At 41.0% G+C, this 20,828-nt stretch overlaps 1 protein-coding gene across 7 annotated transcripts in view; it reads right to left on the bottom strand.

Moving 5' to 3' along the window:
- Nucleotides 1-853: 853 nt before the first annotated feature.
- tns1b (tensin 1b) overlaps nucleotides 854-20,828 on the bottom strand; it is a 167,291-nt gene continuing 147,316 nt past the window's right edge. For 4 of the 7 annotated variants that reach the window (XM_030080373.1, XM_030080368.1, XM_030080369.1 and 1 more), the window contains 14 exons: nucleotides 20,385-20,523; nucleotides 16,353-16,448; nucleotides 14,202-14,385; nucleotides 12,637-13,673; nucleotides 11,246-11,326; nucleotides 9,921-10,049; nucleotides 9,211-9,303; nucleotides 8,202-8,279; nucleotides 6,669-6,737; nucleotides 6,446-6,472; nucleotides 5,692-5,860; nucleotides 5,188-5,256; nucleotides 4,519-4,548; nucleotides 854-3,799 (listed from right to left, as the gene is read on the bottom strand). In XM_030080373.1, coding sequence (XP_029936233.1) covers nucleotides 3,661-3,799; nucleotides 4,519-4,548; nucleotides 5,188-5,256; nucleotides 5,692-5,860; nucleotides 6,446-6,472; nucleotides 6,669-6,737; nucleotides 8,202-8,279; nucleotides 9,211-9,303; nucleotides 9,921-10,049; nucleotides 11,246-11,326; nucleotides 12,637-13,673; nucleotides 14,202-14,385; nucleotides 16,353-16,448; nucleotides 20,385-20,523 — 2,340 coding nt within the window. In that variant the 3' untranslated portion in view covers nucleotides 854-3,660. The remainder of the gene's footprint in view (nucleotides 3,800-4,518; nucleotides 4,549-5,187; nucleotides 5,257-5,691; nucleotides 5,861-6,445; nucleotides 6,473-6,668; nucleotides 6,738-8,201; nucleotides 8,280-9,210; nucleotides 9,304-9,920; nucleotides 10,050-11,245; nucleotides 11,327-12,636; nucleotides 13,674-14,201; nucleotides 14,386-16,352; nucleotides 16,449-20,384; nucleotides 20,524-20,828) is intronic. The other 3 variants (XM_030080370.1, XM_030080375.1, XM_030080371.1) reach the window with 2 other exon arrangements.

Raw genomic sequence — 20,828 nt, 5'->3', positions numbered from 1 at the left:
TTTCATTGTCTCAAAGCAGTAAGAGACCCAGGCAACATTTTTCAATTCATTCTTCAGCTGTGCAGCCAATTTAGACGTGATAAAACTGAATGGCTGACAACCATAACGTGCTGTGTCAGCCGTTTTTTTTTTAATCCAGGAAGATATGAGAAGCCTCGTCTCACAAGGCAAATATCTGCCAAAATGAACTTGGTGCAAAAGCAATTGTGTTCCTAAAACTAAACATTCCTAGTTTTATTCTGTATCTTGTTTTATGGGTTTAGAGTTATGATTCCTCAAGATGGAGAGGAAGAAAATGCAAAATGCAAATGACTGTGATGGATAATGTCATTTTTTTATAGCCAGGTCCCTCTACTTATATGGGCACAGAAGATTACTATCCATAAAAATTTAACAGTCTCATGCTTTATAATTTAGTGAAGTCATTAGATTGCACTTCAAATGATCTTGAGAGTTACAGCTACACTTTAACTAATGAATTCTGCAGCGATATTCAGAGCAAACATTTTTATGGCAAATATCCCAAGTGAGCCCTCTTGTGTGCAAGGCAACCGATGCAACATAGCCAAGCTGGGTGTTTGAGAAAAAGGAAAAAGAAAAAGAAAAAGAAAAAAAAAACTCCAGTTATGCTTGTATACTTTGTGATTTGTATTGCTTTTTAATGTGTTTTTTTTTCTCCTCAGAAATAGTAGAAGCCATACAATATAGCAAACCAAAAAAATACAAAGCTCTATACAGGCATAGTAGCTCATTCACACACATTCTGTAGTCCAGACTGGTCTGTCAAAGTGGGCAGATGCCACTGGAGTTTCCATCTTGGCAAAAAAAAAAAAAAACATAGCGCTAACATTCAGTTTGTGGTAGAGGACGTCCTTTTTTTTTTTTTTTTTCTCAACAAGCATTTTGTATGCAAAAATGTACACCCCAATGTTTTGTCCCATAATCCTGGTCAAGATACAGTGACAGTCAGAACCAGAAGCTGTTTACCTACGTCGTTTGGAGAAAGGCTGGATTGAGGAAGACTTGAGGACACTGTGTAGAGACTGTAGCCATTGAGGGCAAAGTAATACAACTTGACTTGGGCATGCAAGCTCTTGCAAGTAAATTAAATGGAACGCTTTAGTCAAGTATAAAAGCCCCATAAGTGCTATACATTTTATTCTTGAGGAAGTAACATTTGACTTAAGGTAGGCCCCCATTCCAACAGTCATTTGATTAGGTATTGTCATGCTCACTCAAAGTGTAGCAGGCAGAAATAAAGGGAGTTAAGTCCCTACTACTCAATCCTTGAATGGGACAAAAACACAAACAAGAAAAAATAAAACGGGCAACACACATTTGCTGAGAATCTGCAAATGGATGAAGATTAAAAATGAAGTTTCTCCTACGTTCTTTTTTTTTTTTTTCTCAACAATCAAATTATCTAAATTCACACATTCATCCTTTGAGTTATGATCACAGTTAAAACACTGTATTAGAATAAAATGGGTTCCTTAGTAATATTTCTCTACACCACACGAGGGCAGCAGCTACCAGCTAAACTCAGGCAGTTTTTCTCCTCCTAAGGGTATGAGAGCAATGTTTGTTCGGCGCTGCTGTGTGAAATATGTTATGTCTGCCTCCATGCATGCAGTGATGAACATGAAGCCAGTCTGCTGACATTTAGCTGTCCATTTGTTCTTCTGCTTTTGAAACGCACTGATCATGTACATAATACTTCAACATTTAAGTGCTAAACCTGGACAATGTATTTTCAGGCAGGTTTAAGTTGGTCAGAACATTGTATTGGCATCACTTCAGGATAACTCCATTTTGACATTTTTAACGAAAAACAAAGTACCCCTCCCATCCCCTTCTACCAAAAAAGCCTCCCCAAGAAGCCTTTCTGATGCTGAAAACAAGAATGTTAACATGATGAAATAATGCTGTGAAAAAAAACATACTCAAAAACGACAGTGATACGCTTTAAAATGCACACACTTTACACCATATATTTCAATGCACTTCAATGTCTTGTGATTTCAAAGTTTAGCCAAAATAAAGAGCATATTCTTCTCGCTTTCAGTAATCTTGATGTATACTATATAATACATGTATACAGGATAACATAGAGCAACAAAGCAAAATAAAAATAAATATTTTAGTCACCGTTTGGAAGTTATATATATATATATATATTTATCTATATATGTATATTTATATGAATAGCTTACTTTTGGGTAGGGTGTGAGTGTTAACAGTTTTGGTCAGCTGACATGTAGTGATAGTAGCTTTTCTTTTTTTCTTATGCAGAAAAGTGGAGAGCAGGATAGTAGTGCAACCCTTAGCTGTAAAGATTCTTATCACAAAACCCTTTTAGCCCTTCAGTAATGAGCGAAAATAGTGTGGCTACATGCTGTGCAGACTGTGGAGACAGAGGAGTGGCAGATAGGATATTAAATCCCCTCAGTTTTCTTGCCATTGCTGAGCTGACAAAAACAATCAAAAGGGAGTTTGAGTGGATTCAACTGCCATTATACTAGTTCCTCACTTTTATCACATGGATATCACACTAATAAGAAAATGCACGTTATGGTTTAGCTGATTATCTCTGACCTCAGCCGCACTTCAGATGAGCTTGCCTTCACAGGCGCACTTGGTTAGCGACACTACTAGACTGAATAGGAAAGGAACTGAGGAATTTTGGAGAACAATCTTCATTCCAAATTTGGATAATTGCATATTTTAAGACAGCTGGGATGTGTTTTGTTTTCTTCTTTTCTTTAGAAAGCTCTTCATTAACAAAAAAATAATAATAATTGTCAGGCACCAAATGTCATGTAGTTCAGACCTACTCAGAAAGCAATCTAGAATATTTACACTGACCTCGCCATACGAGAAAATGTCCTCATTCTTTTCAAGAAGGCAGAGGTGCACTTTTTTTTTTTTTAAGAGTGAAGTTGACCTACAGTATCAGTACATATAGAAAGAAACAGTTCAGTAATTTTTGATTAAGCAGCCATATTTGTTTTACAAAAGAATATTTCCGACCCTCTGACAGTGGCACACTATATTTACGCCCTGACTGCTTTTTTAAAATCTTTGGTTGACCAGTCGAAAGCCTGATAGATTTACAATCCACCTTTACATCACACAACTTAACTTCTTCTTTAAAAAAATAAACATAAAACAACGGCAAAAAATAACATTTGCTCACACAACATCATTTCCTCTCCCTGTTCACGTGTTACCCTGCCAGGGAGGTCAAAATGGCCTCCCGTCCCATTGTCACACACAGCCACTCCCCATTCTTCACTTCCTCTGGTCCATTCTGGAGTCCGTCCAAGAAGAAAAGCACATGCATGCCTGCCGCACACACAGACAACACACACACACACACATACACATTACTCTCATCCTCTGTTCCTCCTCCTGTTTTCTCTTATTTGCTCACAAACACACACACACTCACACAGTCACATACACCCTCGTCGCTTACACACACACACACACTCACATTTGCGTGAAAGTATATATAAAAGAAACAAGCAGAAACAAACAAGATGACACATAAAATCAAACGCTGAATAGTCCAAAACTGAAAATAAGTGTCTGTGGTGAAAAGAAAAGAAAACAACCAAAGGGATTAAAAAAAAAGCGCCAGGGTTTTGCAGACAGCTCTCATCGTTTCTGCGAGGCGATCATCTTGGAGACGAAGTTGACGATGGCGCTGGCAGGTTGGTCAGGTTCCATCTCGGCGAAGAGGTGGCTGACGTTGTCGGTTGTGCTTCCCTGCTTACGGGCCACGAACCCAAAGAACCTGGGATGGCAAGAGGCGGAGACGTGCTCGTAAATGTTACCATGTTGAAACATCAGGACGGGATTGCAATCTTAAGTGGAATTATCCAGCAGGGAACTGAAGTCCTAATCCAATGTTAACACTTATAACTGGATAGTCTGTGTTTCAAATGATAAGCTGCAGCTAATGCACACTCGATTTCCTCTAAACAAGGGCTGGAAACAACTCTGCCGTGGAGTTTTTTCTTTACAGGAGGGAAAATATTACAGCTACATGCAGAAGCCACAATAAAATCATTACCAAATTCAGCTCTTAGACTCCAAGCAGTATATCCACATCTGGAACAGTAGCTACAGCTCAAATCTACAAATCTCAGCCTCGTTCTGCCAGCAGCCCATGCTGTTGGCTCTTTCATCCTGTGCCCAGTCATCTATCCAATTATTCTTTTATCTCACCTCTTTTCAGTCATCCACATCTGAGCTCAGACGATATGTCCTTATCATTTTATTTGGATTAGAAATTAAAATGAAATTGCCCATTAAGAGTGAAAACCTGTCCACAATATGGAGACTACATAACATTTAACCCATTGTGTGTGCATCACATATTATTTCCTATTTCCTTTTTTCCCCCCATCTTTCCTGCTTTCTAATATGTGCATGAGCCATCTGTCAATGTTATTTCTTTATCAGATTAAAGGTTATTGGTATAAAGAGTCATCCATCAGATGATCTACTTACTTGGCTGTGCCTCCCTCAGGTTTGTTCCACCTGCACAGATGTAATGAACATTTCATGTTAAATGTGTAAAAGAAGGAGATTACAGGTAAACATCCAGCTACTATAGCTGGTATATGTTTCAAGTGCAAGAGGAGAAAAGTGTAGTACAGCACTGTGTAAAGCTTAGTTTTCAACCAAAAACACCAAACTTGGACAGTGAATGGAGACCCCCTAACAGTCACTGTAATTCAGGTTTTACTACATTAAGACAATTACATAGTGTCACACAAAAAGAGTGTTTTAAACTGATGATTAAACATTTTCCTCTAACCCTCTAAACCTCTTAAACCTTTTTTGCACCTAAGAAGGTAGTGTATAGTTTATACAGGGTGACCCAAAAAAACCTTTCAAAAATCTTTGAAGTGCGTATTGGCAGACATGAGCAAGTGGCAGCACAATTTTTAAAAAATGAATATTCCATCATTGTTTCTTAAATGGCATGTTTTCAGGTTTCAATTACTATGAATAAAATATTTTCTTCCATCACTCTTGATTTTATTGGATTGTTAAAAAGTTCCCGTTTTTTTGTGTCACCCTGTATTACATTTTTATTTTTTCATTATATGGTTAACGTGGTATGGTACATGTTTCTTGAGCAGGGTAGAGGGTGCACTGCACCAGAACACTCACTTTCTGTCCTGAGGATCAATATCGCAGAACGTGACAGTGTTGCTAGGATAGTGACGTCGGAAGAACAACCTGTGGAGGAAACAATTGCCATTATCCACCATGCGCTGTGCTGAATGTCAAAATGAATTTAGCCTGAAGGAACTGGTCACTGGTGTGCATCTGATGGATAAGTGCATGATTATGTAACTAGTATCTTTTAACTAGTCTGGCTTCCTTCACAAAATTATTTCTTGTGTGAAACAGACAACTGCTACTATAGAGAAAAGATGAAAAGACTCTGATGCCTTAATCCAAATGGTCTTTGTGGTGTTTATTGTCTCCATCTGCGCTGTGTGTGTCATGTTGAGACTTGCCCTTAACAACATCTTTGTGTCTTCAAGATGTGTTCACACATCAAAAGCTCTCTTCAAAAATCCAACGCAATCCAGCAAAATCTCAAGATGTCATGCAAGCTTCGTGTTTGCAGACATCCTTAAAAAACATCTTTAAGACATTCAGACTTACTTCCTCTGGTTGTCAGTCAGCGTGATGCCTTGTGCAGACACCTTGAAGTGCACAATGGTGGCAGTAGGCGGAGAGGCGGCAGCCAGTGTCTCAGATATGGCCTTAGCAACAGCCTGAGGGCCCGTCAGAGACTCCATCTCCACTGAGTTGATGTAGAGCACGTTGCACGCTGGGAAGAGAACAAAAGGGCCAATCAGCTTATAAGAGAACAGTGGAGAAAGATGGAAAGCTCAAAAATGTATAGCGGAAGCTGCTTCTTTCAAGACAAGACAGTAAACAAACAGTGCATACATCCTTAAGTATAACTGTAGTTATTATCATGAATACATCATCATATATGCAACATAACAAGTTCGCCGACGACGACTTGCTCATGCACAAATACTAAACTCTTCTCATTAGACAGCATGCTTTCTGGAAGGCTGAGGTCAAATAATCCAAGAAACAAATCCATAATCCAAGATCATTCCACATGAAACATTATGCCTGTTATAGACAAAGAGCCGGTGTTAAAAGAGTAATGTTAAAGAGATAATCTAACAAAGACAAATCGACAGGAGTTCTGTTACCTAGGGCCTTTAAGTAAGTGTCTTTGCATGTGCACACACACACTCATACACACATACACACAAACAAACACACACACACACACACACACACACACACATACACAGAGCGTAACAGGCGTAAGTTTCAAAGCTGCAAGATGCACATTCCAGAGGTAGGATTCCAAATGAAAGTGCACAGGGTTTACCATGGGAATCATCAGGGGCTCTCTGCACTGGAGTTGCAAGGAAGCAATGTTTACCGAAAGAGTGAATGGGATGGTACATGGGACACCGTTAATATTGTCATTTATGTTGTATAACATCTTTACTGTCTATGTGAGAACCTATAACCTCAAAACTAACATGACTATCAAAAGCTCAACTGAAAGGACTCAATTTTATCACAGTGAGAGCGACTGGATGATTTACCTGCTCCTTGTTTGAGCCTTTCGGCCAGCGGATTTGGTGCTGCGACCTCTGACACTTCATCACTGAGATCTACATGCACAGGGGAAGAAAGGACATTATCAGTCTTGGTATAGAGGTGATTCCTAGCTGACAGTGCTCCTGGGACACCAAGAGCAATGTCAAATAGTTTGTTTGCAATTATTTCATGCTCAAGAAATCTGCATATTGACAGAATATGTGAAGCTATTGCAGCTATAGGTTTCATTCTGTCTGCCTATGATAAAGACAGTTATGTAATCCTGTAGTAAATCATCTAAAAATAAATGGAACAAGATCTTTAAAAATGTGGGTCAGTGGGCTACGGTTATGTATTAAGTCAGTGATTTTTGTGATCCCTTTTCCTGTGGATCTCCTTATGGATGCTGGTCAGATGCTTTGGCTACCAAGACACTGGAGAGAGCATCGTTTGTGGACTCAAGATATTAATTTTGGTCAAAGCCACAGATGTGTTTGCGCACATGTACGCATACATGCACACTTAAAACCGCATATTTGGAGACCTATGTAATTCCTGACTGGCTTCCTGCAAGCACACACACACACACACACACACACACACACGCACACACACACACTGACCTATGCTGGCTCAAAGTCCCATTATGATACCTTTTCATATTAAAGGACCATAGCTGCGATTCTGCATATTTAGCATATTATCCACAAAATGTATATACTGTTTCTGCTAATCTTTTCCCGAAGCAGTCGTATTTTAGAACTTCAATATCATTTTTCCTCCCTTTTATCCAGCCATTGGTTTCCATTCATTCCACTAGGATATGAAAATGAACTTTCAGAGACTCTGAACTTTCTTCATACCAGTACTCCATCACCGTAATAAAGTCGTCAACATTAGTTTTTGAATGGTGACAACTGTGTTGGTCACAGAAGAGGAACATTGTAAGGTGGGTGTTTCAACCAAAACTGATGTTTAAAAATCAAGGGAGTTTGACTGTATGTTGTCTTTAGTACCCCATGATTTGTAAAATGGTTTGTTGCAATGTAAAATGTGGGTAAATTGTAGTAAATGGGCCAAATATTCAAAATCACTGGGCTGGTCCTTTAAATAGCTCTCTAAATTGTATCTTCCACTCCTAAAGTGTATAAATTAGAGGCAGACAGATACAGTTTGCCAGAGGTCTTTAGCAGTAAATAGTTCCTGATGTAAGGCCTCACACAAAGGGCAGTGAATTATGTTGGGTTCCCCTGACATTGTTTTTGTAAAGAACTGCTGCTGTTGAGTTTTTCACATGGACATTTTTGACGGGTTCCACAAGAAGATAGACTGGAAAAGACAAGAATGCCAGGAGACACCGAAAAACACGCCAGACTGAAAACCTAACCAAATCACACAGAAACTGTATTTGGATAGATTACACTAGGGGCACATGGGAAAAATGTCTTTTTTTGTGTTTTGGGGGAACAGATTACTTGATATGATCATAAGAAATGCCATTAAAAACATATTGCGAACTGATTTTTGGGTGCACAGACCTGTGGTGGGGATGAGTAGTTTGCAGGGCAGGGCCAGAGGTGTGATAGCATGTTGGTAGACCAAGGCAGACAGACAGCCTGCAAGACAGACACATCGCACAGTCAGAAACAAGACATATATCACATCTCATATTCATTCACTGTTTACAGCTCTGGATTATAGGTTGAGTTTTTTATGTACACCTACTGGTACACAACAAGGAAAGCAAAAAAAGGAAGAAAAAAAATACACTGTTTAACAGAAAGAACAAGTGTGGAGATTTTGTTGCATATACAAAATAAGAGAAACAAAACATTTTGTATATCTCTTGGTATTTACTGTTAAATATGTGCCTGCTGTTACACCCAGCATGAGATAACAAAGCATAAAGGTCATTTTTCCCATTTCACTGTGACTAACAAAAACTTCACATCTTGTTCTATTCCTATCAGAGGGCCGACCATTCCCGTGATCTTGACTTATCTTGAATGTAAGATTGCTGGATTTGGTTCAATTTGGCATTAGTGGTAGTAAAAAAAAAAGTATCAGCAGAAACTACAAAAAAGGTTTGAAGTTGGAAAGTGGCAGAAGAGGAATAAATGAATATTTAAAGAAAATCAGTAGTGGACAGTAGAGACAGGCCAGACAAAAGTTTAAAGAAGTCAGCTTGCCACATTTTTTTTTATTTGGTGGATAATCCTGTCTGTCAGAAAATGCACACACACACACACACACACACACACACACACACACACACACACACATCATACCGCCTCGTATTGATAATAGTAGGGAGAAATGAAATTGATAGCTTGAGTCAATACTTTAATTATAGTAGGATTAGACTTTATGTAACTTGGAAAAGGGCAGTGATGTTTGACAGACAGGCAAGCACACAGAAATGAAGATCGATGAAACATACTCAAGTATTAGCTTCTTAGTCACTACGGCTTACAAAGAGCATGGCTCTTTTTTTCTTTTTGTATCAATATGTCCCATAAAGAGGGAGAGCGGCAGGCCTTCACTTACCGAAATAAGGCTCGTTGGGACAGCCCTTCAGCTTCACTCCTTTAGGGCTGCTCTCAATCAGGAAGTGCCTCACCAGCTCATTGATGTCCCCAGCTACACAGATGAGAGAGTGAGAGAGAGACAAGTGACTAACACACAGCTGATAAGCACATAAAACAGTCCATCACATCTTTGGTATTAAGATATTAGCAGTAATTCTGTTTTTCTCCCAAAACACTCAATCCAAATTTCACACCTGTCAACATCACACTGTGAAAAAAGTGAGATTTTCTTAGATAAATTGCCTAGCCTCAGCCCCCCATTTCCATCCCAATATAATCCAATGATAAATAATAAATGTAAAAGTAAAGTAGTTTTAATGAGACTTAAACTGATATGGTAGCTTACAAACCATTTTCCAAAAATATAACATGATTATATTACAAAATGTACAAAAAAATCAAATAAAGAGTTCTCTCACAAATGTACTTTTAGCCAGCCAATACATGTGCATAAAAACATACAAAAAATTTCAATAAAAAGATCCAGCATCAAAATTAGGCCTCTTGTGTGGATATGTGTGTCAGAGAATGGGAAGTTAACAGCATAAATGACAAAACAAGGGGAGAAAAGGTTTAAAAAAAAACAAAACAACTAAGGTTCCTTTTCATACCTGTTGGCACATATGAAATTAACATTGCATCAAGAATCCCACCAGCGTATCCCCATACCTTTCTTGTTCTGATGCACTGAGGGTGGGGGGGATGCCACCTTCATGGCCAGGCCGTAAGCACCTCTGAACGAGTGGCTGTCCCGGATAACAAAGGCTCCTGGCTCCCTCTCTCTCAGCAGGCTGATGGCTGCAATACAGTGGACAGCTAAATTATTTTACACTCCTACCAAACTTTACGCTCATTCATACAGTATTAGGTGGTGGTATACTGTGATACACTTGAGAATTTAGCCAGTTAGTGTAAATGGATAACTCTTTTTTCACCCTGCTGGTGGAAGTCAGGGAAAAGGCAAATTAGGAAAGGAAGTGAAGGACCAAGACAAATAGGAGAAGAAAGACTAAATTGAAAGAAGAGGTGGGGAGTTATGGAGAGTGTTAGAAATTTATCAACTCTACAGTACATTGAGTTGTTAACTTCAGCCTAACCAAGTTAATTTCTATAATCCATTACAGTGTTCTCATACTCTTGGGATATGAGGACCGGCTAGAAATAGGCACTTCAACCCTTCATTTTGAGTCCTGACTCTTAGTTTAAAAAATGCTGTCATGCTGCATTTTAGCACAACTACAAATTTTAACATGACTTTGATTCAGACACTCCATTGTTCAAGGAAAAGAGCTTTAGATCTTACTACCATACAGTTCAATGTCTCAGCCTGTCCACATGTGACAGTTTAAGGAAGGAAGATGGATGAGATGAGCAGCACATGCAGATGTTTCTTAATTCTCTACATCTGGTGTGGCTTTCCTTCTGGGAGTGCATGGCACTATGTATAAACTCTGTGTTCATGCATGTGTGTGTGTGTGTGTGTGTGTGTGTGTGTGTGCATTTGTATATGTGATGTCATTGCAGTTGAGCATGTGCTTGTGTTTAAGATGATATAATCCAATACCGGCCATGAGCAAAAGCAGATGGGATAGCCAATGGCCACTGACCTCCCAACCAAACACATAAGTATAGAAGAGCACACGTGTGTAGTGTATGGACATACATGCATATATCAAAAGTGAGGAGGAGATGGGATATCAGGAGCCCTATGCCTTGTGTGTGCAACTTCAATTAACACCATGACTTCAAATTCAACAAAAAGATCAAAGATCAAAGTCATCTAATGGTATAAATGTACGAGACTTTCAGATGCTGTCATGTGATTACCTAAACATTCCTGAGGGATAAAACAAACCCTACAAAATACCTGCACGAACCCTCTGACAAAGGTTTGGTTTATCACAAAACGGTCATAAAAAAGTTCAAGAATTTCCTGAGGGTCTTCCAAGGGGAAAATCTTACAGCCTACTGAGACATGTTCTGTCTCTACTTACCTTGCTCCCGGGATATGTCTGGCTTGTACCAGAACTTGGATGTGTCTTGGACAAACTTAACATTCAGCCCAGAACTTCCATCTATAATAGAGACAAAAAGAATGTCAACATCTGAGAAATGCCCCAGGTCTGTCTCTGTGTCCAGCATACACCGTCAGTAAATGTCAGCTAAGTGCGCAGGCTGAGACTACAGTAAGTAGTCAATACATAAGTCGCTGAGGATATACCTTACAGCTCTAATACCCTAAATGTTTTTGCTACTGAATGGAGTTGAATGGAGGACGTAGCTTACACTTCATTCTGCTGTTTACCAAATCATATGGCAATAAAGCCATGAAAACCATGAGATTAAAATCATACCCAGAACTTGTCAGAAGCCCAAAAACTTTTTTTTGTACTATCAAGTTATTAATGACAGTAGCAGGTATTTTGAGGCTCTTCTGTTTCATGTGAACATATTTATGGACTTGGTTATGGCATGGAATAGCAATTCGGAATATATCAAATGCCAACAATGTCTTATTTAATTTATTATTTCTTTTATAAATGGCCATGACCTAACCAAATAAAAGATTTATAGTTAATAGAATCTGAAATCTGTCATAAGGCACTACCAAATCTTGGCAGCAAGCAAGAACACAAAATGCCTGGCTAAAGTTAAAACTTCCCCAAACAAGGAGCTGTGGGCATGATCTGTAGCTGTCTGTCTGTGTGTGCCACCACATTGGTGGTTATTCTACTCAGAATGTACTCTGAAAGCGAACCACAGACAGAGAGGTTGTTGCCAACACACAAGGCTGAAAACCATGCCACTGCTATCCTACTGCCTTAGCATCTGGATCTGGCTGAGACACAGGCAAATCAAGAGCCACCCCACAATGTGTTTGCTCAAAAAGGGCTTAGCAAAGCCCAGGATAATTTGCCTCAGCACACCTGAGGCCCTCATCATCAATGAATGCTGAAAGGTATGCAGGGAAAAAAGCATGGTGTGAAATTTCTGGTGCTTTCAGCACTGACTGGGAAAGTTGCAAAACATGCTAAAAGCAGGTCTGTGATCACTTTGAACCTCGCAAATATGGATAGTGGGCGAAGTTTGCCTTAAGTGCTTTCTGTCAGATGTTTTTCGGGACAAGAGACTTGTGGCTTTGCTCCCCCTTGTGGATGAATGGGGCATTATCTCGCACAGGGCTCTAGGAAGGATGTCCGTGTCTGTGTATGTAAGAAGATAGCTTGCATAGGTCAAGAACTTGCAATAGTGTATGCATTCTTATTACTTACTATGCTGTGTGCAACATTTTTCGTTGTCCATACCACCTATATTAAATTACATATATGGTGTATATACAAATTACATTACAGCAATCATGTTTCTCCATGTACTGTTTCCTTACCATGCATATTGAACTTGGAGAAGTCAGGGAGGGTGTGGAAGTAGCCAGGAGTGCTTCCTCCACTCGACATTGGGGATGAAATCTTCCCGTTTAGCGTCCCATAGGACAATGCTCCGTTTGGCCTGTCACCACTCGACATGCGCCTCTTTTCAGGAAGCTGCGGCTGAAGACCAGGGCCTGGGCTTCCCTGCCGGAAGCCCACCCCCATTGCCATCATGCCCCCATCCAGGTAGCCTGCAGGTGAGGTGGGGAAGGAGGGTGTAGGAGGTCCCTGGTAGCCTGAGGAGCTGCTTTGTCGTGACAGATTCCCGTGCCTCTCATCTGGGGTGGTGTAACCACTGTGCATGGGGTGACGGTCCAAACTCGGGCTTCTCTGGGACACCTGTGATACAGATGGGTGACGGGCCAAAACTGGACTTCCCTGGTGGGTGATGGATGGCTGTCGGCTGAGCACAGGGCTGCTCTGTATGGGCTGGCCAAGGGACGGCTGTCTACTGAGGACAGGGCTCCGCTGAGACACCTGCCCCAACGAGGCCTGTCTACTCAGGACTGGACTGCTCTGGGCTCCTTGAGACAGACGCCGACCAAGGACAGGACTGCCGCTGAGGCCTGAAAGACCCACCTCAAAGCCATTAGCTGGTGACGGCTGCTGGCCCATGATCGGGCTGCCCTGGTTCGTGCTTGAGTGCTGTTGGAAGACAGGGCTATGAGTGGAGCCGGGGACGGTTGTCCGATGCAGTGTGTGGGGACTTCCATGGCTAACTATAGACTGAGAGGGTTCTGGGAGACTGGGATCTGAGGTCGAGTAGCTGCCCAGGAGGGTGTGGGGGCCAAGATGGGTGTGCGTAGGGGTGGTAGTGCCAAGGTAGGAAGAGGCCGGAGAGCTGGAGTCCAGGTAGGAAGGGGTTGGGGTATTCATGGTTTGGTAGGAGGGGGTGGGGGTGGGATAGGCACTCTCAATCGGCAGGGAACGGAAGCCAGAATCAGTAGTGGGTTGGGACGGAGTACTAACACTGCTCTCTGCTACAGGGTGGTCACTGGAAGAGAATTTTGGAGAAAAAAGTGAATGAAATTCAGAAAAGTGCAAGATTTGGGCTTTTAAGTGATACCAAATAATAATATAAAATTGTATTTTGATGGATAACATGCTTTTCTCAAACTCAAAGGATTATCAAGAGTCAATAATTGAACTGGGGAAAATTGGAATTTCACAATACATCAGAATGGCAGTGGTTTTCTATAAAGACGTCTGAGAGGGATCAGGCAATCTGCACCCATAATTTTGTGGGCTAGACAGACATACGAAGACATCTATGCTAAACTCATGAGTGTAAAAATTCAAATGGTTACAAAAATGTGTGATTGAGAAGGCTGTGTCCTTGCTAAGGAGGAAGCATCAAGGGCTACAAAAAGATGGCTATGATTTTCAAATGCTATGGGACATTAAAGCCATGTGTAATCGCTCAATTATTTCCACATTTTCACATTTTCCATTATTCATTCTTTGACATCTGGTAATGGAGTCTTGGAACATAAAGTAAAAAAGCATCATGTACTTGACACACCTCTGTGAGCTTTGAATGGGGCTGCTGCTGGACAATGGTGCGTTCAGGGCATGGGAGGAGGAGGGACTTGGACTTCTCTGCTGGCCCAAAAACTCTCCTGGAGGGCTAAGGCTCCGAGGTGATGTGGACGCCTCTCCACCTGCTGCTGCAGACCTGGCCACAGACTCCACATAACTTCTGGGTGCTGCATGGGTAAGGTGAACCATGTAATTAATTATATGATCATTGGATTTTCATTTCTAATATCATATGAAAATGTCACAGTTTTGTCTATATATCAATTTGTCTCTTTTAACAGTAACTGAGGTCCCATCCCACCAATAAATGGAAAACAACATCAGATTTCTTTTATGTGCACACCATTAGGTGGAGAAAGGTGTTTCTTATTCTAGATGTTAGTAGGTTAAACTAACAAAATGAACTTTCTGCTACAGCATTATTCAAGGAATGGGAGTGATACAATGCAGACAAAACCACAAATGAATGAAAACTATGAAACTATCTTGCATCAAAGGTAAAAATGACTTTATTCCACTAAAACTGTGCATCTGTGTTTAGAATTAGTGAGGAATTAGTTAATTTCTTATTTGCCCTTTTTCTTATTGAAGCACTTTATTACACATTTGGTGAATACCTTACTCCCAATGTCCATTTGGATTATATATTTGAATGTTGAGTGGAAAACCCCTCGGGAACTTGAATGAAGCAATGATTGACTATGTTGACGCAGTTATATCCTGAACTGGTGAAACCGTGGTTCACCTATAAACCTAACCAGGTCTGTGCTGTAACCTACTAAAAACCATCTGTATTCTGGTACATCAGAGGCATGTGCAGTTTTTACACTACCAGGAAGTTGATTTTGCATTTTCTAGCTACTGTAAATGAATGGAATCACCTTTTTTTTTTTTTTTAAATGAACTGTTAGGAGGCTGTCTTCTTGTGATGCCTTTTGAGTTTTTTTTTTTTTTTACCATTATTTATTTCAGCTAAAGAAATAGAATAGAAAGAATATATGGCTGAGACTTCTGTTGAAAATGAAATGGAAAAGTTCATGGAGGGACATGAACATATTCATGTGGTGTGGCCATGATGACAAGAGGTGGAGAAGAGTAGAGGGGAGGAGACAAAAAAGTGTTGATGATGATCTGTGGCATTTCAGCAGCACTCTTACCTTCCTCCCCCTCACTGCTCTCATCATCTGAGGAGCAACATTGGAGGTAAACCAGAGAAACAGTTGAGAACGGTATGAGGAAGAGTTGCAAATCAACGATGAGAGAGAACGGCTACAGAAGAAAGAATGTGCTGTATTCAGCTAGTCTAGCGTGATCAGACTGTGTGAATGCATGTGCGAGTATTACTTAACAGAATTATGAGGCCATCCTGCAGTACTTGAACCTTTTAAAGGATTTGTGTAGGCATGCGTGCACACAGTGTGCAAACATGACTCAAAGTCACTGGGCGGTCAATGTCCCTTGTGGAGCTCACAGTCCCTAGATCACAGAGGTCTTCAGTACATGTGCCTCCAGCCAGACCATTAGTCACTAACAGGGAATGTTCAAAGGAGCTCATTTTTTAACCAATATTGCTTGAGGTTAAGCGTTCCTATTTAGCCGTCAGCTGCAAAAACCTCTGGATTACTTTGAAGAAAAATCCAGGCCTGAAGGTGGGCCGTACATAAAACCTTTATATGCAAGCTTATCCATCCAGTGTAACGGCACAAGATGAAATTGGCTCAGGTTACATGAGCTCAGTGTTTCATAGAGAGGTAACTGTAAGTTAAAGACGAGGCAGGTGATGTAACGGTGTATTTTCAGTACAAGGCTAAATTATTGTGAATATGGCCATATGTATGTGAACAACTGTCTCTGAAAGGTATCTGCACAACTTTAAGCTGTGATATCATCTAGAAATATGCCTAAATTTGTGCATCAGTGTAGAGCTGTTGTTTTAGCATAGCCTACATTGTCCTAAGATAATTTCAGATCTGTCAGAGGCATTTTTTTTAACCTTTCTTTTGTAAAGTTAGTCACAAACATGGAGCAACATTATTATACTCATAATAAGCACTTTGGCTTTGAATAGTGCAATCAGTTGCCAACATGGCTTCTAGAGGTCATAAGTCTAATAGAGTGAATAGTTAGAACTGACCTGAGCCTGTTTGATTGAGGAGGATTTCTGCAGGGTTGTGGGGCTTCAAACCCAGGGCTGACAGCGGAGTCTTGGCCAGACCAGGAGGAGACCGACCTGCAGGGTGATGGACAGTTACCACCCAATAACATCATACATCACAACCATCTTGACAGCTACTACCTGTTCTCTGAAGAACAACCTGATGCACGGCACCTGCAGGCTACAGGTTTAAGAGAAATTATACTGTAAAACGAGAACTCAGTTCAATGAATCCCCATTAATTTATAATTTAATGACAAGCTTCAAGCTAGCCATGCCTCAGTTTCAATGATGCATGCTAACATTGATTACTCACAATTTTGAGGAAACTGAAGGATAAAAGTAAAAACTTATCCCTCAATGTAAAAAGTGTCTTATGGAGATAAACAGAAATCTAAAACTTAAAGTATAATGAATTTAATTTCCACACTGTGTGATATTCGAGTACATACAGGTAAAGAGCTGTCAAGAGTGACATGTAACATGTCAACACAGGTGACAGAGAGGAGCAACAGGACCATGTTGGGGGTGTAACCCATGCCTCATGCTTTTGATGGAGGGGCAAAACATGCATGTGATCAATCACAAGGTGACAAGTCTCTGGCTGTGACACCACCCCACTCTGCGATTAGCAGAGTGAGATGTGTGTTCAGAATGAGACATCCATGTCAAAGCAGAGCTGAGACAAATTTAATTGAGTTCCTAAAGGGCATTTGGATGTTTCACACTTGGCTCACCAGGCACCTGCCACATAACAAAAAATAAAGTTTTGTATTGTTCAGTCTCCTTCATTCTTATATGACAGTTTTAAGTTCTTCAGCTTGTTTCAGTTTTCTGTTCTTTAGCTTGTTAGGATGGTTAACAACCCTGCAACTTGTTGGCAAGGCTGACAACTTGCAGGGTTATTAGCTTGCAGCTAGTAGTAACCATTGGATTGGATGCTAACTGCTAAAATTCCTTGTTTTGCCAGTTAGCTGGAATTCTAAAGGACGAACCTGGTGCCAGGTGAAGAAAAACACTTCACATTGACTAAGTACTCTGATGCCACTACAGCCAATAAAATAGCAGGAATTTTGACACTGGCACAGACTCTGCCATAACAACACTGGAGTAAAAAATGAGGAGTAGACATTGTTGTCAAGGGCCTTACTAAGGAGTACAACACACTCACATTAAGATATTCAACACCTTGGCTAGTCACATTTAGGCTTTAGGCTTTATCCTAGGTGACCTTTGCCACTGCAAATATCACTCTCTCAGCTCAGGTCTCCAGTGCAGCTCCATCTACTCCTTGTTTTTTCCCTCCAGTGTCAACACACACAAAAAATAATCAAAACAAAAAAACACTACCTTTTGATAACAAACATATTTAACTAACATGATTATCAAAGGACAGGACATGAATGGCTAGACAAATAAGGCTGCCGGGGGGGAAAAGGGGGGATGGAGTGTGCGGTGAAAGAAGGCAGCAACAGGAAACCAAACACAGATGACAACAGCAACACAGAGAGCAGCAGCCGCTGTAACTGTGGAGTCTCAAGAACAACTGCAGGTCTGTGTGCATCTGTGTCATGTGTCAGGACTGTGATTAATCCATACTGGATTTAGTCAATTCAGAAAGTTAATGTTGTTCCCCCTTCAAACCTGTTAACGCTAAATGTTGCCACATGGTGCCTAATCAAAGATTATAAAGTAAATTACCTTTTATCAGCAACAGAAGTACAGTTGCTCTTAGCTTTCTGAATTGACTCAATTCAAAGTGAGCTGATCCCAGTCCTGGTTTGTGTGTTCATGTGTGTTGAGCTCATTTTGCCGGTGCTGCTCTCCTGCTGCTCTCCTGCTGCTCTCATGCAGTCCAAAGCAGTGCAGGCTTGTTACAGGTGATGGGAGGGGATCACTCAGGGGTCACTAAGCCAGGGGGAGGGGACAGGGTGGGGCAACATGGCTGACGTTGTGGGACAGTGGAACTCCAGTAGAGACACGTGCATCCTCCACTTACCAAAGAATCCTTATCAATTCTTTGCAGCCTAGATGCCCTACATTTAACAGTGAGCTGTGTGTGGGATGGGCCGGGGTGGACCATTGGGGACTGTGATACGAGAACACTGAGCTTGAATGGGGCTGTGATTATGGGAGTGATATGGGAAGGAACGTTGGTGTCACGTGCACTGGTCCATAATCAGACAACCATGCACCTTTAACAAGTTTTGCCAGTAACTGCAAAACTGATGAAGTAGTTACCTCAGTGAAAACACCAGTTAACTAGGCTGTGCACTCAGCACACACCCCACCCACACTGCCTCATATCTAAGAAATCAGTTACAATGGTATTGTGGCCCTCTAAGACCTTAAAAACACAAACTCAGACATTTTTTTTCCACATATGCATATCTGATACCCCACAGTTGTATTAATCTTGCCTACGTGCACCGAAACGAAGATTCCTGAGTTTTCTTTGGTTTGTTTATCTGGGAAAATGAAACCGCTCAGTGTCAGCGTGTACGCAATGTTCCCACTTTGTGGGGAAGGGGGGATGTTACGCCACTGAATGAGTGTTAAAAATATTCTGGGCGTTTTTATGACAGACTTTTATGGGTGTGCCCTGGGGGAGATAGGCAAGGGGGTTGGATGAGGTAATTGGTAGAGCTGGCGAACGACACGTTACCTAATACATGGCTCTTGTTTTAGAGAGCCGGGTGGGGTGTTGGAGAGAGTGAGATGGGGACCAGGTGGGAATGAGGGGTAGAGGGAAGGTCTGGCTGTTTGTCCTCATCTGACTATATATGTCTGTCTGTCCATCTGTTTAGGCAGCTCATTCTCTGGGCCCACTGGGTTTTGAATGATTCATTTTTGTTTTAAACACATGGTATTTCCTTTTTTACCAGGCAGATTACATTGAAGAGAGACAAGCAGGATGGGGGAGAGAGAGAGATGGGGATGACACTTGGGAAAAATTTTGAACTTGGCTCACATTTTAATTTTGGATATTGCACTTAAATGGTATCTGCCCTAGCCCGCTGGGCAACCAGGACACCCAGCTGACTTTTTTGTCTGTCTCTCATTCCCTCTTTCAATCTGCTGAAAGTCCAATGAACGATGACTGCAGCCATTCTTGTAAGGCAGGAGAAAAGTGGGTTTCAGACTTCACAAGACGTGGCCACTCAGGCATTTTGATGAGCCAACACAACGCCAGAGCACCACAACTTCCCACTCGTATACATCTATAGTAAATGTGCAAGAATGTCCAGCACATTGGAAATGCAGCCCATTTACGATCTGAATGAAAGTGGGATGAGGTAACAGGGGGAAACTTTTTCACTCCTCAGTATGTGTGGTGCCGAGAGGAGTACATAAAGAGAGGCATTAAATCAGAGTAAAGTACTTTGTGTGTCTGCCAAGAGCCCAGAAATGCAGTGGAAACTAAAGGCTCTTTCACATGTCCTAGGTGTCAAGCCTTTAAAAGAGTCATCTTCAATTCCAGTGGTATCACAAATTTGCCAAAATGTTTTGTTACTGTTTAGAAAAAGAAAAAAAAAACATTGGTTGATGGAGATTTACATAGCCAAGACACTGAAAAAATAAGACATGTGAATATCAGTTAAATTACTTGAAGCTATTGTATCACATATTGTCCCCCTACTTTTAGTAACTCCAGCCATTTGCTATTGATTGAACTATTAGTTTCCTGTTACACAGACATTCAAATCAAATCATTTGCCTCAAGACTATGTCACCCACAAAAACATATGGAGTATGTTTCACTCAACAGGCTAACCCTATAAATCAGAGAATTGTGAAGATGAAATATGTAATTCTACATACTTTGAATAATTTGTCTATCTTGGACATTTGTTCCTATTAATTTCTTCCTGCTATACTGACTGAGACCACAAACCATAAGACTAATTTAGTAGCGTTTAGAAATTCAATCTTCAGATGTGATTTGTGATTCATTTCCCTAACTGTGTCTGAGCTCCACAGCGCCCTCTGTCAGCCAAAGGGGGAACTTACACAGGTTGAAGTAAGGGGTTTGCGGCGAGATGGGGAAGGCAGGGGTTTGGGGGAACACCTCACCACCAGCTATGGGCGTGGGGCTGATGGGGCCTCCCTCCATCTGCTCAAAGGCTTCCCGGTAGCTGTGCATGTGTCTCTGGAAAGGTGGAACACATTGAGTAGAACACACACACACACACACACACACACAAGGATACATACATACACAATATTTGTTGGAAGAGAAGTTCACCAATAATTTAAAAAAAAACAAAACAAAACATATTTTCCCACTTAACCACCTGTGCAATGAATCTATCCAAACAGTTTATATGTGATTTGGTGAAGTTTCTAATGTACTACAATCCGATGAAACTCTTTGCCCTCAAGGCCTGTGGATTAGGTACCTCTGTCACTGTGTTTGGAAAGAGCTGTTGCTATTGAGTTTTTCGTACGTACATT

This window comes from Myripristis murdjan, chromosome 21 (genome assembly GCF_902150065.1).
Source record: "Myripristis murdjan chromosome 21, fMyrMur1.1, whole genome shotgun sequence".
In the NCBI taxonomy this organism is placed as follows: Eukaryota; Metazoa; Chordata; class Actinopteri; order Holocentriformes; family Holocentridae; genus Myripristis; species Myripristis murdjan.
Note: the sequence above shows the minus strand (reverse complement) of the source record. Positions and strands in the feature narration are given on the sequence as shown.